Source organism: Lactuca serriola, chromosome 5 (assembly GCF_051521515.1).
Source record: "Lactuca serriola cultivar US96UC23 chromosome 5, Lser_US96UC23_V15, whole genome shotgun sequence".
Taxonomy (NCBI): Eukaryota; Viridiplantae; Streptophyta; class Magnoliopsida; order Asterales; family Asteraceae; genus Lactuca; species Lactuca serriola.
The window spans coordinates 178,933,374-178,953,591 of NC_136412.1; the positions used below are offsets into that span (position 1 = coordinate 178,933,374).

General features: G+C 27.8%; 1 protein-coding gene and 1 pseudogene across 1 annotated transcript; one reads left to right on the forward strand and one right to left on the reverse strand.

Annotated features, from left to right (window-relative positions):
• Positions 1–14,028: 14,028 nt before the first annotated feature.
• LOC145049986 (protein XAP5 CIRCADIAN TIMEKEEPER-like) lies at positions 14,029–16,207 on the forward strand (annotated as a pseudogene).
• Positions 16,208–17,673: 1,466 nt separating this feature from the next.
• Positions 17,674–19,943, reverse strand: LOC145051345 (F-box/FBD/LRR-repeat protein At4g26340-like). The gene is made up of 3 exons (XM_078999382.1): positions 18,919–19,943; positions 18,252–18,398; positions 17,674–18,035 (listed from the first exon to the last, which is right to left on the reverse strand). The coding sequence occupies exons 1-3, from the start codon at positions 19,504–19,506 to the stop codon at positions 17,850–17,852; spliced, it is 921 nt and encodes a 306-aa protein (XP_078855508.1). The 5' UTR covers positions 19,507–19,943; the 3' UTR covers positions 17,674–17,849.
• Between the last annotated feature and the right edge of the window lie 275 nt (positions 19,944–20,218).

Consider the following 20,218-nt stretch of genomic DNA (forward strand, 5'->3'; position numbering starts at 1 on the left):
TATATAATATTTGTTATACATAGATAGGAAGATCTACTATAAAGTCCTTACATTTTTTACAACATATTCAACTAAGTCATTGAAATTGTTTTCTGATTAAGTCCTGAATACCGGTAAATGTATTCACTTTTATCATTTTTCCCGGTTAACATGTCACCTCACTTTCAAAATTTATAATTATGGCCTAGATTTTAAATTTTATTACAAATTTGGTCTAAATTTTACACTTTTGGCCCAAATTTCAAAATTTTGTTACAAATTCATCCTAAGTTTAGTATTTTCACCTTTTTTTTTCAAAATATTATTTTAAATATGTTATTTTTGCTTTATAAAACCATATTTATATAAAAAACATATTTTCACATTAAAAGCCTTTTTTTCTATGTAAAACCTACTTTTACAAAACATTTTTTTGTTAAAAAATATGTGTTTTTTGTATAAATTTGGTCCATAAGGTTTTCCGCATAGAAAGTTTTTTATGTGAAAATATGTTTTTATACAAAAGCACATACTTTTACATAAAAAGCAATTTTTTTTAACACATTTCTTCACAAAAAAAAAACATATTGTGGGTTGTGCACCTATTTAATTCGAAAATGAATAACATGTCAAAAATTATTTTCACATATGATGAAAAAATTAATTTCACATACTTTCATATAGGGTGAATTTTTTTTGTGCACCTATATAATTCGACACGAATAACATGTCAAAAATTGTTTTTATAAATATCGTGGTTTTTTATGTGAAAATATATTTTTTATTTTAGTAAATATCTTGGTTTTTTATTCGAAAATATATTTTTTAGATTTTAAGAAAATTCTAGTCAACATAACCAACTTTAACATTTTTTCTTATTGTTCAACCAGGGTTTTCTATTTATTTTAAACTTAATATAAAGCAATATATTATAACACCCATTTTTACTTATAAAAGTTAATAAATATTAACCTTTGTTTATACAAATGAAAGTTAAAATATATTGTAATTTTGGCTAAAATGATCAACATGAAAGATGTAGTAGTTGTCAAGACAAAATTGTGGATACAAAGAACGTTGAAAATGAAGTTCGTATGAAAAAATTATGATTTTTATAAGTTTTTGCAAAAATAACAACATATATAATGATGATAATAAAACAGTATGTCACCACTGTTTCTTGCTTATTTATTTTTATTTTTTAAAAATATTTCAACATATTTTTCACATATAAAAACCTTTTTTTAACAAAAAAAATTTTAAAAATGTTTTTATATAGAATTTTTTTATGTTAAAAGATTTTATTGTAGAAATATTATTTTATAAGGCAAACAAAAACATATTCAAAACTAAACTTTGAAAAAATATATATGTAAAAATATTAAATTTAGGATGAATTCGTAAGAACATTTTGAAATCTGGGCCAAAAGTGTAAATTTTGGATCAAATTTGTAATAAAATTTTAAAACTGGGTCTAAATTGTATATTTTGAAAGTGGATGACCTGTTGACCATGTAAAAATGATCAATGTGAATACAATTACCGGTATTCAGGGCTTAATCAGAAAAATAATATCGAGTCTTAATTGAATATGAGGTCAAAATGTTGACGTGTCGCCGGTAAAAGTATTAGTAGCAACTTTAATGAGCAATAGCGGTGATTTGTGTCACCATTAATACCCTTTTTTTTATAGTGTAGATTTCCTTATATATATATATATATATATATATATATATATATATATATATATATATATATATATATATATATATATATATATATTAAGAGAGAGAGAGAGAAAGAGAAAGAAAGAAAGAAAGAAAGGATCATTTAAGAACTTATAGATCCCGAGAACCCGAGAACCAAACAAGGACCGTTAGATAAAAAATAATAATGCGTCAAGATGATCTATGACATTTTTCTAAAGGCTTGGAAATAAAAAGCACGGGGGTATCCTATTTCAATTAGTCGGAGGGCATTTTAGGGATAGATAACTTATACCTAATCACGTCAAACCCTTTCCTTATACTCTTTATATCTCTGTTCATCATCAAATCTTTCTCCCTTTCATGTTCTTCATTGACGATAAAATACGACTGCCTCCTCCATCATCTGTCGTCGATCGCCTCCCACCTCCCTTCACCGGCCACCTCTGCCTCCGTCGACCTCCACACTCCTTGATCTCACATTCTTCATAGAAAAAACTTCACTGAAGATGCTTTGATTTTGAATCGTTTTTTCCGCCATTATTGCACATCCACTCTTCCTTGTTTCTCTATCATCATTGGACTACTCCACTATAATCGAGATATCTCTTCTTCCTTTGTCGTTGCGCCATCATCACCATATATGTTTCTCCTACACATCTATCTGATTTGGTAAACGCCTTCATATCTATTTCGATTTCTGATTTTTTGATTCAATCATGTTAGCTTTGATTTGACCTACTGCCTTTACTTTCTTCATATTATAAGTCCACTAGACGAAACCAACACCTGTGTAAAAGGAGAAATAAAAGTATTAGGGAATTTTTTTTGATGATCGATAAAATACCATATTGTCCTTCCTCTTGAGAAATCTATTCTTTGCAACTACTGGTTAGATAACAGAAGGAGAAAAGGAAAAGCGTTGTTCATTTATTCTCATATGTGTAGCTACCATTGCTTGTTTCCTATTTTCTTTCTCTAATCTTAAATACCTCATGGCTTTTAAACATTAAAATCATGTTTTACTTTTGCTTCATATGTGTTGATTTGAATTTCATAGTTGAATTTCAGAACAAAAGAAGCAGAAACTTTCTGAAATAATAGTTGTACTTGAACAAGTTGAAGCTTTGATATCATATTTACATGTTATTGGCTTATTGATGTGAAAATAGTTTCTAAATTATTTATCTAGTTACTTGTTATTCATATTTAGGGTTCGTATTCTAGGGAGACCTACATGACCATAAAGTTGATCACATGAATATTCCTTCAACTATTAAGGCGTTATTACAAAAATACTGATAATGACCAATTTTTGTTTGACCTCCAAGTTCAGTTGTAATGACCTTATTGCTTCACAACAATTGTTTGGGATTTTTACTTTTGAATATTGTATTATTCCCTTTCACCTTGATGGATTTTCGACTGTTCGGATTTGGAAAATATCTTTTGTTTGTTTTTAGCACACAACGTGTTTGTGGAAATGCTTCAAATGATGTTTTCACTCTTTACCTTTGTTAATTGTGCTTCTTTATTGGTAACTTCATCCCACTGACTATGGTTCTTGTGACCTACCACCTGAGGATATTTCCAAACCGAATGATTGGCAAGATTTTGCTGACCAGCTAATCACTAAAGATGATGCTACAAAGCCAAATTAGGGAAATATTTGTTAATTATTAGAAGTTAACTTGGAAATCCACATTTACTTTCTCTGTTAAATCGTGCTTTATTTCATAAGTAAAGAATAAGTCGTTTGTAAGATAGTTTAGGAAGATTAAATATATAGCTTAATATTTGATTTTGGAATCTAATTCTTTTGGCACGAGAACTAAATGTAAAAAAACATTGATTGCTTTTGTATAGCTTTAGCTCAATGTTTAATTTGGTCATTTGTTCTTAACAGGAAATAGTGAAACACAAGATGGAAATAGCACACCGAAAAGAAAGAGGGGAAGACTACAAAACTTACAATTTCAAATGCCAAATGGTTCATTAGAAGGTGTGATTAAACTTGTTATTCTCTTTCTAGAGCTTTAATCATCTATCAAAAAAAATATTTCTGATGCTTTATTGGGCTTAATGGGAATGCGACTTAATCTGGTAAACTTTATATGAGTGTTTCTTTTATACTTAACGTAGAAAGAAGTTATAATAGAGAAAATTTGGGAAAGGAGGCTTTCCGCTTTAAGTCCTAAATGTTTTATGAATTTGGCCTTATTACTGTTTCCATTATTTTTGCGTTCAATTTCCCCAATATAGTCATCTTTTGGCACATAGACTTTTTTCTCTAGGGTTCTACGGTTATAAATGAGAGTATTTGGATGGATTATAAAGTGTGTATTCTGATATAGCTCGAGCTTTTGATTGTGCATTTGATTTTTGTTACTAGGTAGCTTTTGGGATTCATCTTTTAGAATTGTTATGTCAGTAGCCAAGAAGCATCAACTCTTGTAGCTTAATTTCTACTATTTGTAAGTCACACTTTTCTTTATGTTATTGCATTCGAAATTACAAAATTAAGTGGATTTATTTTTCTAGATATAGAAAAATAAATGAGATATCAAATATTTTATAGAGATAAATTCACTTGAAATTCTTATATACATACATATATATATACATACATATATATATATATATATATATATATCGTATATTCACATGTGAATATAATGTGGTATATTCACATGTTAACAATACATGATATATTCACATATCACCTAAAATTATTATTTTTACTACCAGAGCTATGTGTTTGATTGCTTTGTTGAAACAATCATCATGTTTCCTTGTTTGTTCACAATAAGTTATTTATTTGATCATCTTTAAAAGCACTAAAGTTTAGTTTATATGTAAATCACACATGAATCACATATGAATTACATGTGATTCATATGTAAATTACATGTAATGCACATTCACGAGTGAACACATATGAATTACATGTGATTCACATGTAAATAACATGTAATTCACATATGAATTACATGTGATTCACATGTAATTCACATATGGATTACATGTGATGCACATGCAAATGACATGTAATTCACATATGAATCACATGTAAATCACGAGTGAACATATATGAATTACATGTGATTCACATTTAATCACATGCAGGGCCGGCCTTATTTATTTATATGTTAAGATAGGGCTTAGGGCCCCCAATTGATAGGGGCCCCTTTAATTGCAATCTAATATCCGAGTATCCAAAAAAAAAAAAAGGTTGTATCGATTCTTCAAGAAATCAAGATCGACCATTACACACGGCACACGGCGATTAAAATTCCTTCTTTTTCTCCCTTCTCCAATCGATTCACGGCTTTAAGGCTTCAAGCAATCAAGCGATCGCTGCTATCTTCAATTCTTCTTGGCTTCTTGCTTCTTAATTCTCACCTTCTCCAATCGACTCAGGGACTCACGGTAATATGCATCATCAATTTTCAGTTTTGATTTTTGCTTCTTAGTATGCGCTTTTCACTTTTTTGTGTTGACGGGTACCATGAGACAAAACAATGCTCAAAACAATATTAACTTAAACACCACACATCCATACGTGTCTCCAATTGAGTTTGGAAGATGTTATTTTACACTAATTGTGACCTTTCAGGGGCTTCTCATGAGTTACAAGAATGGGCCATGGATAATTGATTATAATCTCATGAGTTACAAGAATGGGCCATCCATAATTGATTATAATTGTTTTGCAAAATGAATAATTTAAATGTTATTTAGGTAAAACATCACATTTTATGATTTTAATATTTATCATGTTTTGCAAAATGAATAATTTAAATGTTATTTAGATACCATTGGGTATTTGGGTTCTATGTCTGTTTGTGGTTTGATTTTTAGATCATTACTTTTCAGTTTTGATTTTTGGATTATCTCTGTTAAAATTGATTGCAGTCAGGAAATGTTGACAACTTGACATTGGCAGACTACATATGAATGTTTTTTTTTCATAATAAATCAACCTTATTTGCAATCTAATGAATGGTTTTTTTTTCATAATATGTGATAGTATTGGACAATGTTTGGTTCCTAATTATTGACAGAATCATGTGGAATTGTATGTAAGATTTCAATTACATTTGTATATAATTGATGTCATTATAAATATAGCATACAAAATAGAAAAAGCTTTCAATTAGATTTGTATTTTAATTGTTTTTGGTTTTATCCAAATGACATGAATGATCAAAGTTGTTAATCTTTTCAATTTTCTGATTTTTTATTCCAGATTGGAAGATTCCATTATTCACTGATTTCAGATTGGCTGATTCCATCGTTCACTGATTCCAGATTGACAGATTCCATCGTTTTTGAGCTTTCCATTATCTCAGGGACGGTATAATCCTAATCCATATCTTATAAACTTATAGTTATTATTAATCAAATAATTAATAATCATGTCAAAGAGAAAATACGAATCCGGTGCTTCAAAAAGGAAACGAAAAATGCAAGAAGAAGCTTTTATAGATAAACAAAAAGGGTCGTTTTTAAAATATTTAACTACAAACAAAAACATTGATAATGAACAACAGCAAACTAATGTTGATAATGAACAAGAACAAGCTAATGTTAATAATAATGCTCATGAACCAACTAATATTGAAAATGATAATGAACCAACTAATATTGAAAATGATAATGAACCAACTAATAGTCAAAATAATAACGTACAAACTAATATTGAATTTGATAACGAACAAACTAATAGTGAAAATGATAACGAACAAAGTAATATTGAAATTGATAACGAACAAACTAATAGTGAAGATGATAACACGCCTTTAAACATATATGATCCAAGTAGATGGAATAATATTAGTACTAACTTAAGAGATTTAATCGTAGAAAAGGGTCCTATTAAGATTTATGATTTTAAATTTCCAAAAGATCAACATTTAAGAAGTTTTAGTACATCTCTTTATATGCAAAAAATACCAAATGGAGAAAAATATGAACGAACATGGTTGGTTTATTCCATAGATGTAGATAGAGTTTTTTGTTTTTGTTGTAAATTATTTAATGTGAATACATTTACATGTTCGTTAGCACATAAAGGTAATAATGATTGGAACAATATTTCTAGTATATTAAAAAGACATGAAACAAGTAACGGACATATTCTTAATATGAGGTCATGGATTGACTTAGAAAATAGATTAGCAAATAATAAAACAATTGACAAGCAAATCCAAGAACAAATAAATAAAGAAAAAGAACATTGGAAAAATGTGTTAATAAGAATCATTGCTGTAGTAAAAACTTTAGGAAAAAATAATTTAGCATTTCGTGGAACAAATGAAAAGATTTATGAAGAAAATAATGGTAATTTTTTAACTATAATTGAAATGATTGCAGAATTTGATCTTATCATGCAAGAACATATTAGGAGAATTAATGACAATGAAATTCATAATCATTATCTTGGACACAATATGCAAAATGAACTTATTAGTTTATTAGGGGAAGAAGTTAAAAGTAAAATTATTAAAAAAGTAAAAGAGGCTAAATACTTTTCAATAATACTTGATTGTACTCCCGATACAAGTCATAAGGAACAAATGTCATTATCTTACGTTGTTTAGATCTTTCAACAACTCCAATTGAAGTTAAGGAGTACTTTCTAGGATTTTTAATTGTAGATAATACAACCGGTAAAGGCTTATATGATGCTATAATTAATGAAATTAAAAATATAGGACTAGATATAAATAATGTTAGGGGTCAAGGTTATGACAATGGATCAAATATGAAAGGAAAACATCAAGGTGTACAAAAACGATTGTTAGATATTAACCCTAGAGCATTCTACACTCCGTGTGGTTGTCATAGTTTAAATTTAGTAATTTGTGATATGGCTAATTCGTGTGATAAAGCTAGTGAATTTTTTGGAGTTATACAGCGTATATATTCGATATTTGCTTCATCAACTCAAAGGTGGAAAATATTACAAGATAATATATCAAACCTAACACTTAAATCATTATCACAAACTCGTTGGGAAAGTAGGGTAGAAAGTGTAAAAGCAATTAGATTTCAAGCACCACAATTAAGAAAAACACTTTTACAATTATCCAAAAGTTGTGGAGATCCAAAAATTAAAAGTGAAGCTAAATGTTTAGCCACATATGAACTTCAAAACTACGAATTTTTATTAGGAATGATTATTTGGTATGATGTTTTGTTTGCTATTAACACTGTTAGTAAAAGTTTACAATCAAATGATATGTGTATCGATGATGCTATAGATCAACTAAATGGACTTTTGTGTTTCTTTGAAGAATATAGAGAAAACGGATTTGAAAATGCTTTAGATTATGCAAAAGAATTGGCTTTAGAAATGAACGTAAAACCTAAATTTCGTGAAAAACGTATCATTCAATGAAATAGACGATATGATGAAAATGTTGCTAATGAAACTATTAAAACTCCTGTTCAGTTATTTAAAACTGATTACTTTTTATATGTAGTAGATAAAGCCATAACTTCACTTAAAAGTAGATTTGAGCAATTTAACGAGTTCAAAAATATTTTTGGTTTTCTATTTAGTATAAAAAAATTAAAATCATTTGATGAAAATACTTTAAAAGAACATTGTTTAAATCTTGAAAAATCATTAAAGCATGATGATAACTTAGATATTGATGGTTTAGATTTATTTCATGAACTAAAACTTTTAAGACATATTGTAAATTTAGAACGTGATACAATTATTAATATACTTAATTACATTAAAAGATTTAGTTCTTTTCCAAATGCATATGTTGCCTATAGGATTATGTTAACTATTCCTGTAACCGTTGCATCTGCAGAAAGAAGTTTTTCTAAATTAAAACTATTAAAAAATTATTTAAGATCTACAATGTCACAAGAAAGATTAAATGGATTAGCTATTTTGTCAATTGAAAAACATTTAGTAAAAGAAATTGATTATGAAAATTTTATTAAAGAATTTGCATCTAAAAAAGCTAGAAAAATTAACTTTATGTCATAAAATATATTCACAAAAATATATACATAAAAAAAAAATTTTAACTCCGCCATTTGTAAACTTTTTAGTTTATTATTCCCGGTCCCAAGCCCGGATAAAGGAGGAGGGTTTATAACATTAATTATAGTAAATGTTAAAGGGCCCCAAAATTTTGGTCGCTTAGAGCCCCCAAACTGGTTGAGCCGGCCCTGATCACATGTAATTCACATATGAATCACATGTGATTCACGTATAAATCACATGTAATTCACATATGAATTACATGTGATTCACATTTAAATCATGAGTGAAAACATATGAATTAAATGTGATTCAAATGTAAATAACATGTAATTCACATATGAATTACATGTGATTCACATGTAAGTCACATGTAATTCACATATGAATCACATGTAAATCACAAGTGAACCACATATGAAGTACATGTGATTCACATGTAAATTACAAGTGAATCACATAAGAATTACGTCTATATGCACACATGCATTTTGTATGGGTGTTCTTCGATATTTTTTTTTAAATTTCTTGTGATTCTTACATTTGAATCTTAAAAGATACAATTACATGTGAATATCACATTACAAGGCGAATCCCTGCGCATTGTGCGGGCATTTAATTATTTAATTAAAATAATAACTTTTAAGAAACTTTAATTTATTATTTAGATATGAAAAACCAATGTTAGTAGCAAAACAAAACATATAGTTACCCTGTTTTTTTTATAAACAACCATGGTTTTATATCATTGGTTATTTCTACTATAAGTTTATTATTTTATAAACCGTTTAAGTTGTGTAAATTTGATATCAAACGTATTAAGTTGTGTAGATTGTATAAAAATGTGTGCTAATATCTAATATAACGAATAATAAATAGTATGGGAAAAAAACTACAACTTTTAATTATATAAAACTTCTATAACATCTACTATAACATTTATATCAACAAAACTTATTAAACCCTTATAAATCAAATAAAAATATATAGAAATCAACATACATTTGGTATACATAAACATTATTATCCCCTAAAAAAATTGTGTTGTAATAACCATTGATGCGATAAAACTCATTGTTTCGACACTTCTTATTTAAAATCACAAATCTCTTCAAACACATGATTTTTTCTATCACAACTTACTTGTATACTACTAATATAGTTATAATGTGTATAGGTAAGAGGAAAATAGAAAGACATTACATATTAATAACCATATGTTAAAAACTCTTGAATGTGTAAGTATTTAAATAATAACATGCATAAGTCTAATCTTTATATACAATTATAATAGCTCATAATAATAATAATAATAATAATAATAATAATAATAATAATAATATCCTATAAATATGATGTTACAAATGTGTTTACATATATATATATATATATATATATATATATATATATATATATATATATATATATATAGACACTCACACACATACAAACATTTTAGTCACCAATAACTTAGATAACCCATCTTCACGAAGTCTTCCTTATGGAAAAGAGAAAGAAATCCATCTTAAGTTATTTTCAAACATAATGAAATAGTCTTCAATTATTGTGTTCAGATTTGTTCATCATTGATTAGTTGTCATACAATGAAGAAAATCATCTTCCGTTTACTTTTTCATATATAAGACAATATTACTTGTAAAAGAAAAATCATGTTAAAACGTTATTTTGTTTGAAGCTTCCAATCTACCATACAATCACCTAAAAAATTATAAATCCTACGAAAATAATCTACCAATGTGAACTATATATATATATACCAAGATTAATCAATTAGTTTCATAAGTATCATTAAGTATAAAACTCTTAAATGGTAATTAAAAATCATTATTACAAAGAAATATGAAAAGACATAAGTTTCAAAACAATGTAGTGCTTAGAAAACTGTCTCTATCATACATACTTATAAAGTTAGCATTTTTTCTTGAATCTCATGCATTTGAAACCCCGATTTTTTAACATTCTCAAACCACATTCATTTGAAACCCCCTTTTTTAACTAATGCAACTCAAAAATTTTCTTAATTATGATTTAACACTCAAAAGTTTTATAACTTATATTATGTTTAATTAGGATTTAGTGAAACGTTTACTATAAAAATGTCAATCTTTTTGTGTCTTTTGTGTTATATAAAATCTTACATGTAAGAAGGATGTCATAACATCAATGCTTTGCTTGGAATATCTTTCAACCAAAACAAATGAAGCTTTTCTATTCTTTCTTTATATTTAGTTTCTCATTTAATCGTTATATGTGATTTGTATGTATTACTCAATCTTGAATGTGACTGTCCAAACATCAATGTTTTGCTTGGAATATCTTTCTGATTCTTCTTTTTCAAGAAAAATATTTTGATTACAGGTTAGTGAAGAATTATCATCAAGTTTCTATGGTTGAATGATGTTAAATGAAGAAACAAGATTCAGAAAACAGATATAGTTCGTTTTTTGTTTGAGAAAAGTTGATGAATATTAGTTTTTTCTTTTGATTTAAATGTATGTTTATGTAACATCTTTATTTATATATTCAACCACCCAATGCTCTTATTTATTGATTGTAGTTTTTCTATTCCGATTATGTTTATTTTCTATTATTTTTTTGTTAAGTTATCCTACACAACATATTTAAAAGACAATATTTAAAAAGATAACATAATTTTTAACATTTGATATGTAATTATTATGATAGAGTTATCATGATATGTTCTTCATATGAAAATAATTTATCCATATTAATACGAAAAGAATTACATATGACATTTACGAAAATATATATATTATATGTGATTTGTTTAACATGTATATGCACCTATGTATGTTATAAATTTATAATTAAATATCTTTATGTTTAATAATTAAAGGGATTAAAATGATGCATCAAAACCAATTATTTAGACGAATATAATAATAATAATAATAATAATAATAATAATAATAATAATAAATACACATTTCCAAGTAACGCATTTATTTGAAACTCACACTACAATTCAAGAGTTTTTAACTTATGATTATTAATTAGTAATCACTAATAACTTTTTATTTTCCTTTCTTTTATAAGGTTGTAAAGTTTTACTCATTAAAAACATTAATGTATTTGAAGAGATTTTTGATTTAAATATGAAGAGTTAATATTAATGTTATAATAGATGTTTTAGTGTTTTTATGTTATTAAAAGTTATAGTGTTTATTTTTCATATTTTTTTATTATTCGTTGTATATATATATATATATATATATATATATATATATATATATATATATATATATATATATATATATATCTTTTTTAATACAAATGTTATAATAGATGTTTTTCTATTTTTTATGTTTTCAAAAGTTACAGTTCATATTTTTGTTCATACGTTTTATTACTCGTTATATTATCATTCATTTGATATATAATTTACACAATTTTAAACGGTTTATAAAATTATCAAATAGTTGTATATATCACAATGACTTAAAAATTAAACTATAATGTTCAATAAAACTAATATGGTAACTATATATTTGCTTTACTACTAACATTTTGTTTCAAAATAGAAATATTAAATAATAATTTGGTAAAATTTATTATTTTAACTATATAATTCTATTATCGCGCAATGCGCGGGAATTCGCCTAGTTATAAGATATATGTGGTGTTGAACTTATAAAGTGTGTGATTTTCTTGGAATGAGATTATGTGTGATTAATTACCTTGAAGGTGAAAGGGTGTGGGGTTTCAAATGCATGAGGTGTTGGCAAATTTTTATGGGGTTTCAAATGCATGAGCTTCAAGAAAAAATGTTAGTTTTATAAGTATGTATGATATAATCACATGTGAATCTTACATGATATATATATATATATATATATATATATATATATATATATATATATATATATATATATATATATATATATATATATATATGAGTGTTCTTCATTAATCATTTTTTATTATTATTTTCATGTAGACTTGGAATAATTTTTGAAAAATACTAAACATGTGAAAAATGATAAATTAAAGAAAATATGTAAATGTTCACACGAAGACATGAAAAGGCCTTGAAATTTTATAGCATTTTTGTTTTGTATATTTATTTTTATATCGAATAAAATATTTGTATAATTGTGTTTATAGATTAGTAATAAAAATTAGTTTTTTATGATTTAATTATGAATATTATAGTATAAAAAATATGCATATAAGCACTAGAAAAGATATGCATATATACACCTAAAATGTTGATTTTTTTGGTTAAAAAAATTATAGATTTTTCAAAATAATCTAGTTTTTTTTTGTTTTTTTTAAGTTGACTGTTTTAAAAACATTTCCGTTCTAAAAGTATTTTTTTTTTCAAATTCATGTTTTCTTAAAAAATTTAAAAAAACTGCATTATAAAAAAACGAAAATTACTATTTTTTTAAAACAAACTCCGAAAATTAAATTAATTATGTTAATTTTTAGATATTTTTATTAATATTTCTAAGAACACAAAGATTAAACATTAGATGAGATAGGTAAAATAATTACGCCCTTAATGAATTAATTTTGACCTAATGCTGCACTTTTAGTTCTCGCGTTCTTGGGAAACTATCAGTTCTCAACCCAACTCAATATATATATATATATATATATATATATATATATATATATATATATATATATATATATATATATATATATATGCTTAATAAAAACATCCCTTAAACGCCACGTATTCATCTTATACACAAACAAGATGACACGTGCCATTTTCCACCTACTTACCCAATTTTTCCCGCCCATTCAATTAATTTCAATTACATTCAATACCAAATCTTATTCCCTACAAGTTAGTAGCCAATTTTGGGCAATTTCGGTTTAGTCATCTCTAACCGTATCTCCATTTACTGCTTTTAATAGACGTTGCCTACGCCTCCACAACCACCATAGGCTATTTCCTCACCCTTTAACTATACCTACAGGTTTTTATCTTTCTCAACCCAAAGATCTCAGGCAGTCGCAACTTAATTTTCACCTTTTTTCAAGTTTACACAAGGAGTAAAGGTCCGTCTGGATATTTAACTCCTACACGAACTGATTGGATGCAAGTTTTTTTTTTTTTCTAAGTGAATGGTCACATGGAATCCAATTAAAGGTTTCGATTTTGGCATAGTGAATGGTTAGAGAGAGTTTGATTGAGATCGATTGAAGTTTATTTTATTTGTTATAATTTTTTTTTCTACTTTTCCGTTCGGTGTAGATATGTTTTACATAATCATGTTCTATTCTTATCGATTTTCTTGATTATGTATTCTTATTGCTTTGATCAATACATATGGGTCTATGAAATTTCAAGATTTTGGGTTTGCGATTTTTACTGTTCTTTTAATGATGTATAGGTCAGTGGGTGAATTCACTGAATGGATTTTCAAGTATGCATCGTATTTGAAAGAACTTGGCTGGGAAAGATGTATGTTAAAGGACCCGTATACAAAGGTATCAGAATTTGATTCTTAAAGAATGTATTGGACACTATCTTAAAGGCTATGAAGTAGATTTGGGCCATATGGCCATGAATCAACACATACATCCAATTTGTTGTATATCCATGCATCTACATGTGCATCTTGCAATCAGTTGTTGTATATCCATACTGATTTCTATGCCCTAATTCAATGGATTGCAATTTACCCTAGCTAAGGGTAGCGTAAGCCTGTAAAGTGTAAATCCGACGGTCATGATTTTACTGTTATCGGTCAATTACCTGAGGTTCTGTAATGTGTTAAGGTCCCATTATATCTTTATCAGTGCCATCGATCTATTCTCGAGTGTTTTGGGGGTTAATTTTAATTTGGTTGACATTAAATCTGATTAGATTCATAAGACTGCTTTCAAGAAGGAAACAGTTGGGCCTGTCATAAGGGAGCAATATGTTGAAAAGGTTAGTCACCGATTCAAACATTCTTTCTCCTTTCACTCTACTTACTACTTACAAAACCAACTTTGAATTTCACTAAACTATACTTGTATACATTGGGTTACCATTCGATTCAAGATTGAAGAAGAAGAAAAAGAGAAACTTAAAGATACAACAAGAATGAGTAACATTAAGTCATTAACATTTGTATATTTTCATGTGTACAGTTAATATTCATTCTTAATTGCTAATTTTATATTTTTCTATTACTTTAGGGAAGAGGATCTTCAATTACAAAAACAAAAAAGTGGAAAATCAAAGCTAACCCATAACTATCTTTTCTGAAGATATTGAAAACGAGGAAGAAGAAGAAGAAGACAGGGAGGATAGTAAGCATATGTTTAGTTTATTTTTCGTTATTTTAAGTTCATTTAATAAAATACTTCTCTTTTTTATACTCATTAACTTAAATTAATGTTCTTATGTATATAGAAAAACAAGAATCAAATACATTTGGTTGTAGAGGCTTTGGCAAAGATCCGACAGTAGAAACTACCTTTTTGCCTGATAGGTTTGATTGAAAACTCTCAAAAAATAAAATAAAAACATTTATAAATCTTATATTTTTTGTTGATTAATTGTCACCATCATAGTGTGAAGCATACCTGGCAGAGGAGCAAGCTAAACGTGAAAAAGTAATTTAATATTATAAAATTTTATTTTATATTTTATTAATTTAAAAAAAAAAACTATGTGCTTTAATTTCTAAATCATATGTTAATTACATTACAGATGAGGCTCTTGAAATCACTTATAGTTAGTGGGATGGTGCAGGACATCGAAGAGTCATGCAGGTAATTCTTAATTTCTTATGTTCTAAATATGGATAAATTATCATTTTACCCCATCCTTGTGGTTTTTAGGTTAGAAAAAGGGATACAATTAGCGAGTTTTTACAAGCTGTTTAGCAATAACTTGCACTTGAATTTAGAGAAATATGAATAGCTTCAGTTAAAAATCTTTCATATGTGAAAGAGGATCTCATTATTCCACATGTATGTAATAATGTAACATTCACCATTTTAAAAAAATTAATCCAAATTAAAAAAATTAAGATGATACTAATAGATAACTATCGTCTATTTTCAGCAACACGATTTCTATGTGGTGATTGTGAACAAAGCTAGGGAAAAAAGTGGGTGAGCATTTTTTTCATTTTTTAGATATTATTATTATTATTATTATTATTATTAATTGGAGTATGAAGTTTGCACTTCTTACAATAATTAATGTTTTTTTTTTTTTATTTACTTTTTAATATCTATAGCTTTTCCACTTTGATATGCATGAAGATGTGCTAACGATTGTTGATGCAACCATAGAAAAAGATGAGGTAATAATGTTTAATTTGATTATCTAGATTTATAATGTAGCCAAAATCCACTTTGTAGAAAATTTAGTTATAGAAAAAAAAAATTAATATAGGGATTAATATATGGTAAATTTTATATATTGGCTTTGTTTGATTGATAGTCATATATTGGTAAAGTTGTTGAGAGTGGCTGATATGAGAAGAACAAGCACATTGTGCAAAAAGGACGGTAAATAGGATGCAAGCGAACCAATTATGCACTGTATTTGTTGGCTGTTTATCACATCATACTTTTCTGTTGTAACACTTTTATAAAAGGAAGTTTATTTTTTTCATTTATTTTACCTCTAATAGTGGATTATTTGGTGCAATTAAAATAGATTTACAAAACTACCATGAAATTTTTTTCATTTATTTATGCATCCCTTTAAATGCAAAAATAGCAATGTACTTTTGTAAATATCTAATTAGCATATTATAGCATCATATTTTTCTGTAGGGGTGAGCAAAAACCAAACAGATAAAAGAAAAACCGCAATAATCCGCAACCGAAAAACCGAAACCGATGGTGCGGATTTTATGTTTTTGAAAAACTGAATTTATTGGTGCAGTGCGGTTTTTTTTAGAAACCGGACCACCAAAACCGAACCGCACCGCAAGCTTATTAAGGATAAAATAATTAGGTAGTAAGTTTAATGTGTGAGTTTGTCACTTTGTGTTTATCACCTAATGATTATGTGTAAAGTGTCAACACTATGTGGGCTATAACTTGCAAGTTTGTAACTTCTAAGCACAAATTAAATAAAAAAATGAGTTTGAGAATATATGTTGCAAATGAAGTGATCAAGTAAACAACATAAAAAACTCTAAGTTACAGATTCTAAATGTGTGGAAACAAAATGACATCATATCATACAATCATAAATCTTCACATGAGCACTACGGTTAAAAAAATTATACCGGTGAACATAAAAAACCACACCATATGTTTGACTCGGTTTAAAACCGACACCGAACCAGTACAAACTGAAATCGCAATCAAAAACCGCAAAACCGAACCACTGAAAAATTACACCCAACGGTTTCTAGAATTCAAAAACCGCACCTTGCGGTTTGCTGTTCGGACCTAAAACCGCACCATGCTCACCTCTACTTTTCTATTATAAGAGTTTTATAACATATAGTCTAATTTTTTTCATTTTTTTTACTTACAGGGCAAAAAGGATAATGTACATTTTTTATTGTCTTATAAGTATATTATAGTAAATTATACTCAGATGATAGAAAATCCAAAAAAAAAAAAAATAATGTCTGCTGCATCATAATCTCATGGTATATCTCTTGCATATGTTATTCATTTTAACCAATATGGTAATAGTATTAGTTTATTGTCCATATGTAGTATGATTTATTTATTTATCAACCTTTTATATAGTAATGTTATCATTATATCATCAAATTATCATGTAAAATTTTACCATTTGAAGTGAACAATTTTGTAACTGTGGTTCTCACGAGTTACAATTAACCTTTTATACCTTATATATATATATATATATATATATATATATATATATATATATATATATATATATATATATATATATATATATATATATTACAACTGGTGGTGTTGTGGTTACATATTTGTATAGTTTTTATAGCAGAATATGAACAAAATTGTAAAACCAAACAAGTATTTTCTAGTTAACGTTGAAAATGAAACAAAAATCCAAATCCAAAAAGCTTACACATAGGACCAGGAAATCTAGGTACTAGATCTATCACATGGATAGGTTGGTACTCCTTACAATTTACCAGAACTCTCGTAACAATAGTTCTTCAAAATAATCAATTTGACAATTACCTTCAAAGTCAATAATCAGAGAACCCAGCTTGGTTACCCCAAGTGAAAGAAAAATACAATATACCTTCACACCAGTCCATAACAAGTTTTGGCTTTTCTCTATTCAATTCCAAAAACGCCACCCTTTTTACATCAGGAGTCATGATTCTTCTTATTCCATCTTCATCCAAAAACTCGTGTTTTTCATTAAAATCCTAGATCATCGAACAAAAGCATAAGTTATTCATGCTGAGGTGCAAAAATCCAAACAAAGGTCTTGAGCTCTTGAAAAATATATTTATGGGCTCAATTTAAGCTAATGTGAGCAATTTAAATTGCACAATACATCAAGGAAACAGGAAAGTGAGCCACCATGCTTCAAGAATGTGATACATAAAAAAATTAAAAATGACAATTTGATATGAGAATACCTTTGTAATGATCAACTTGAGATTCTCCAGTTTTGGACAATATTTGTGAATTTGGATCAGTTCATCGACACTGAAGGCACCCATAGCTCTTTGAAGCACCCCAGTCTTCAAGTTAGGTAGAGCCAGATCACATGCACCATCAATGCACTATAATAATGACAGCAAGTAAGAGATACAATCAGCATGTAGATACTTGATTAAGAGTATATATAAATACAAAGTTTCGAAAGATCAAGAAATGTATATAAACTGAGCCATGCCCTCCATCTGTCCAATAAAATTTGCTAACATATTTCAGTTCTTGGAATACTCAAGGTAAAAGTACATATTTCAGCCCTTATAAGGTATAGATTTTGATGTACAACATTCCACAACTTTCTTTGGGTATTTCTACATTAAGTAAAAAAGAAACACCCATATAGTTTTTTTACTATATTAAGCTATGATCTCATTAAGAAAAAACAGAAACAATACTTGAAAATTTAATGTTCTAATCTTTTTATAATATAGTTATCTATTCACATTTTCAGTTACATAAAATGGATACTTAAGAAGGGTCAAGCTTAATTAAAGGTTGGTGCCAAATGAAACTTCCACATTTTGCAGTCTTTTCTGATTACACTTTAACCGAAATGAAGAATTGTGTATAAAGAGAATAAGCATCTACCTTACACAGGAAGTAAAGGTTCTTCCAAAAAGGTTTGACATGAGAATTTCCATGAAACAGCACAGGTACGCTGTTGCCCTCGAATGTAGCGTCAATCATAGCTTGCTTTAAGGAGTCTAGACGTTCAAAGAACAAATTACATGCTATATCACCCTCTAAATTCAAAACCACCAATTTTGGGCAAGAAATTTTAATGTCACAACAGCGCCTGTCTTCACTGTAAATATTCAGCTTTTTCAGCTTCGGACATGAAATACAAAGAAGACCAAGTTTGCTTAGCACACAGCCCGACAAAGTCAGATCCTCAAGCAAATGGCAGCTTGCGAGAAAATCTTTTACAAAATTAGCATCTTGCAAGAAGTCAACATCAGACAACGCAAGAACCCTAAGTGCCGGAAATCCCTTAAACATCGGCAAACTTAGATAACAATAGCCCAAATTTAGCTTTAATATCTCTAAGGAACTGCAAGTTACCAGACAATGGGGTAACTCGAAAGCTTCATCATTCTCCTTAGTGCAAACCGTCAAGTCAAGTTGTTTGACGTTTCTTGTGACTACCATATGAATCCACCGCGAGACTGTGGACATATTGTAATAACCATCACAACATAGACGAAAACTATCCAAATCTACGGTTTTGCTTGCTAAAACCCAATACACAAACTCTTTGAATTTACTTTTTTTTTAATTTTTCTCCGTCCTGTATGTCTACAGATGGAACTGCAGTCCACAAATTCCTCCATCGTCTGGACAAAATGCTGCTTCGAATTGTTGTTTTTGTGGATTTAAGACGCGAAAGAATCAAAACAAGAATAGCATCCGGCATGTTACTGATCAAATCGACCCCATCTTCGCATTTTAATGCCTTTGGTGGCTTGGGTTTCTTCATGCCTTGATGTGAATCAGAAAGTATTCAGAAGAGTTCAATTGATATCTGGTCGTAGGTGAAAGGGTGTAGGTTTTGCATTGAAATCTCTCTCATAAATTCAAGAACTATAAAAACTCTTTGGTGTTTGATTTTTTTTTTTTTTTTTTTTTGGTAAGAAGTTAATGTGCCAAACCATTTTGGTATGATATATTTAAATGATATTACGTTTATAAAAACTCTTTGTTGTTAGGATTTTTATTATTGGTAGGACGTTGAATGCGCCAAACGATTTGGTAAGATAAATTTAAATGATATTATTTTAAGAGATTTTTACATCTACTTCTCTTTAGAGTCATTTATTTATGGTTTGTCAAAGATTTGGAATATTCATAGCAATTTACATAAATGTTCATATCTTAAAATCATTTTTCT

Coding starts and splice junctions, on each gene's coding strand:
- LOC145051345 (XM_078999382.1), bottom strand. CDS start 19,506: ATGTCCACAGTCTCGCGGTGGATTCATATGGTAGTCACAAGAAACGTC. Junction 18,399..18,918: donor ACCTTTACTTCCTGTGTAAG/GTAGATGCTTAT, acceptor TCATTATTATAG/TGCATTGATGGTGCATGTGA. Junction 18,036..18,251: donor TCAAGTTGATCATTACAAAG/GTATTCTCATAT, acceptor TCGATGATCTAG/GATTTTAATGAAAAACACGA.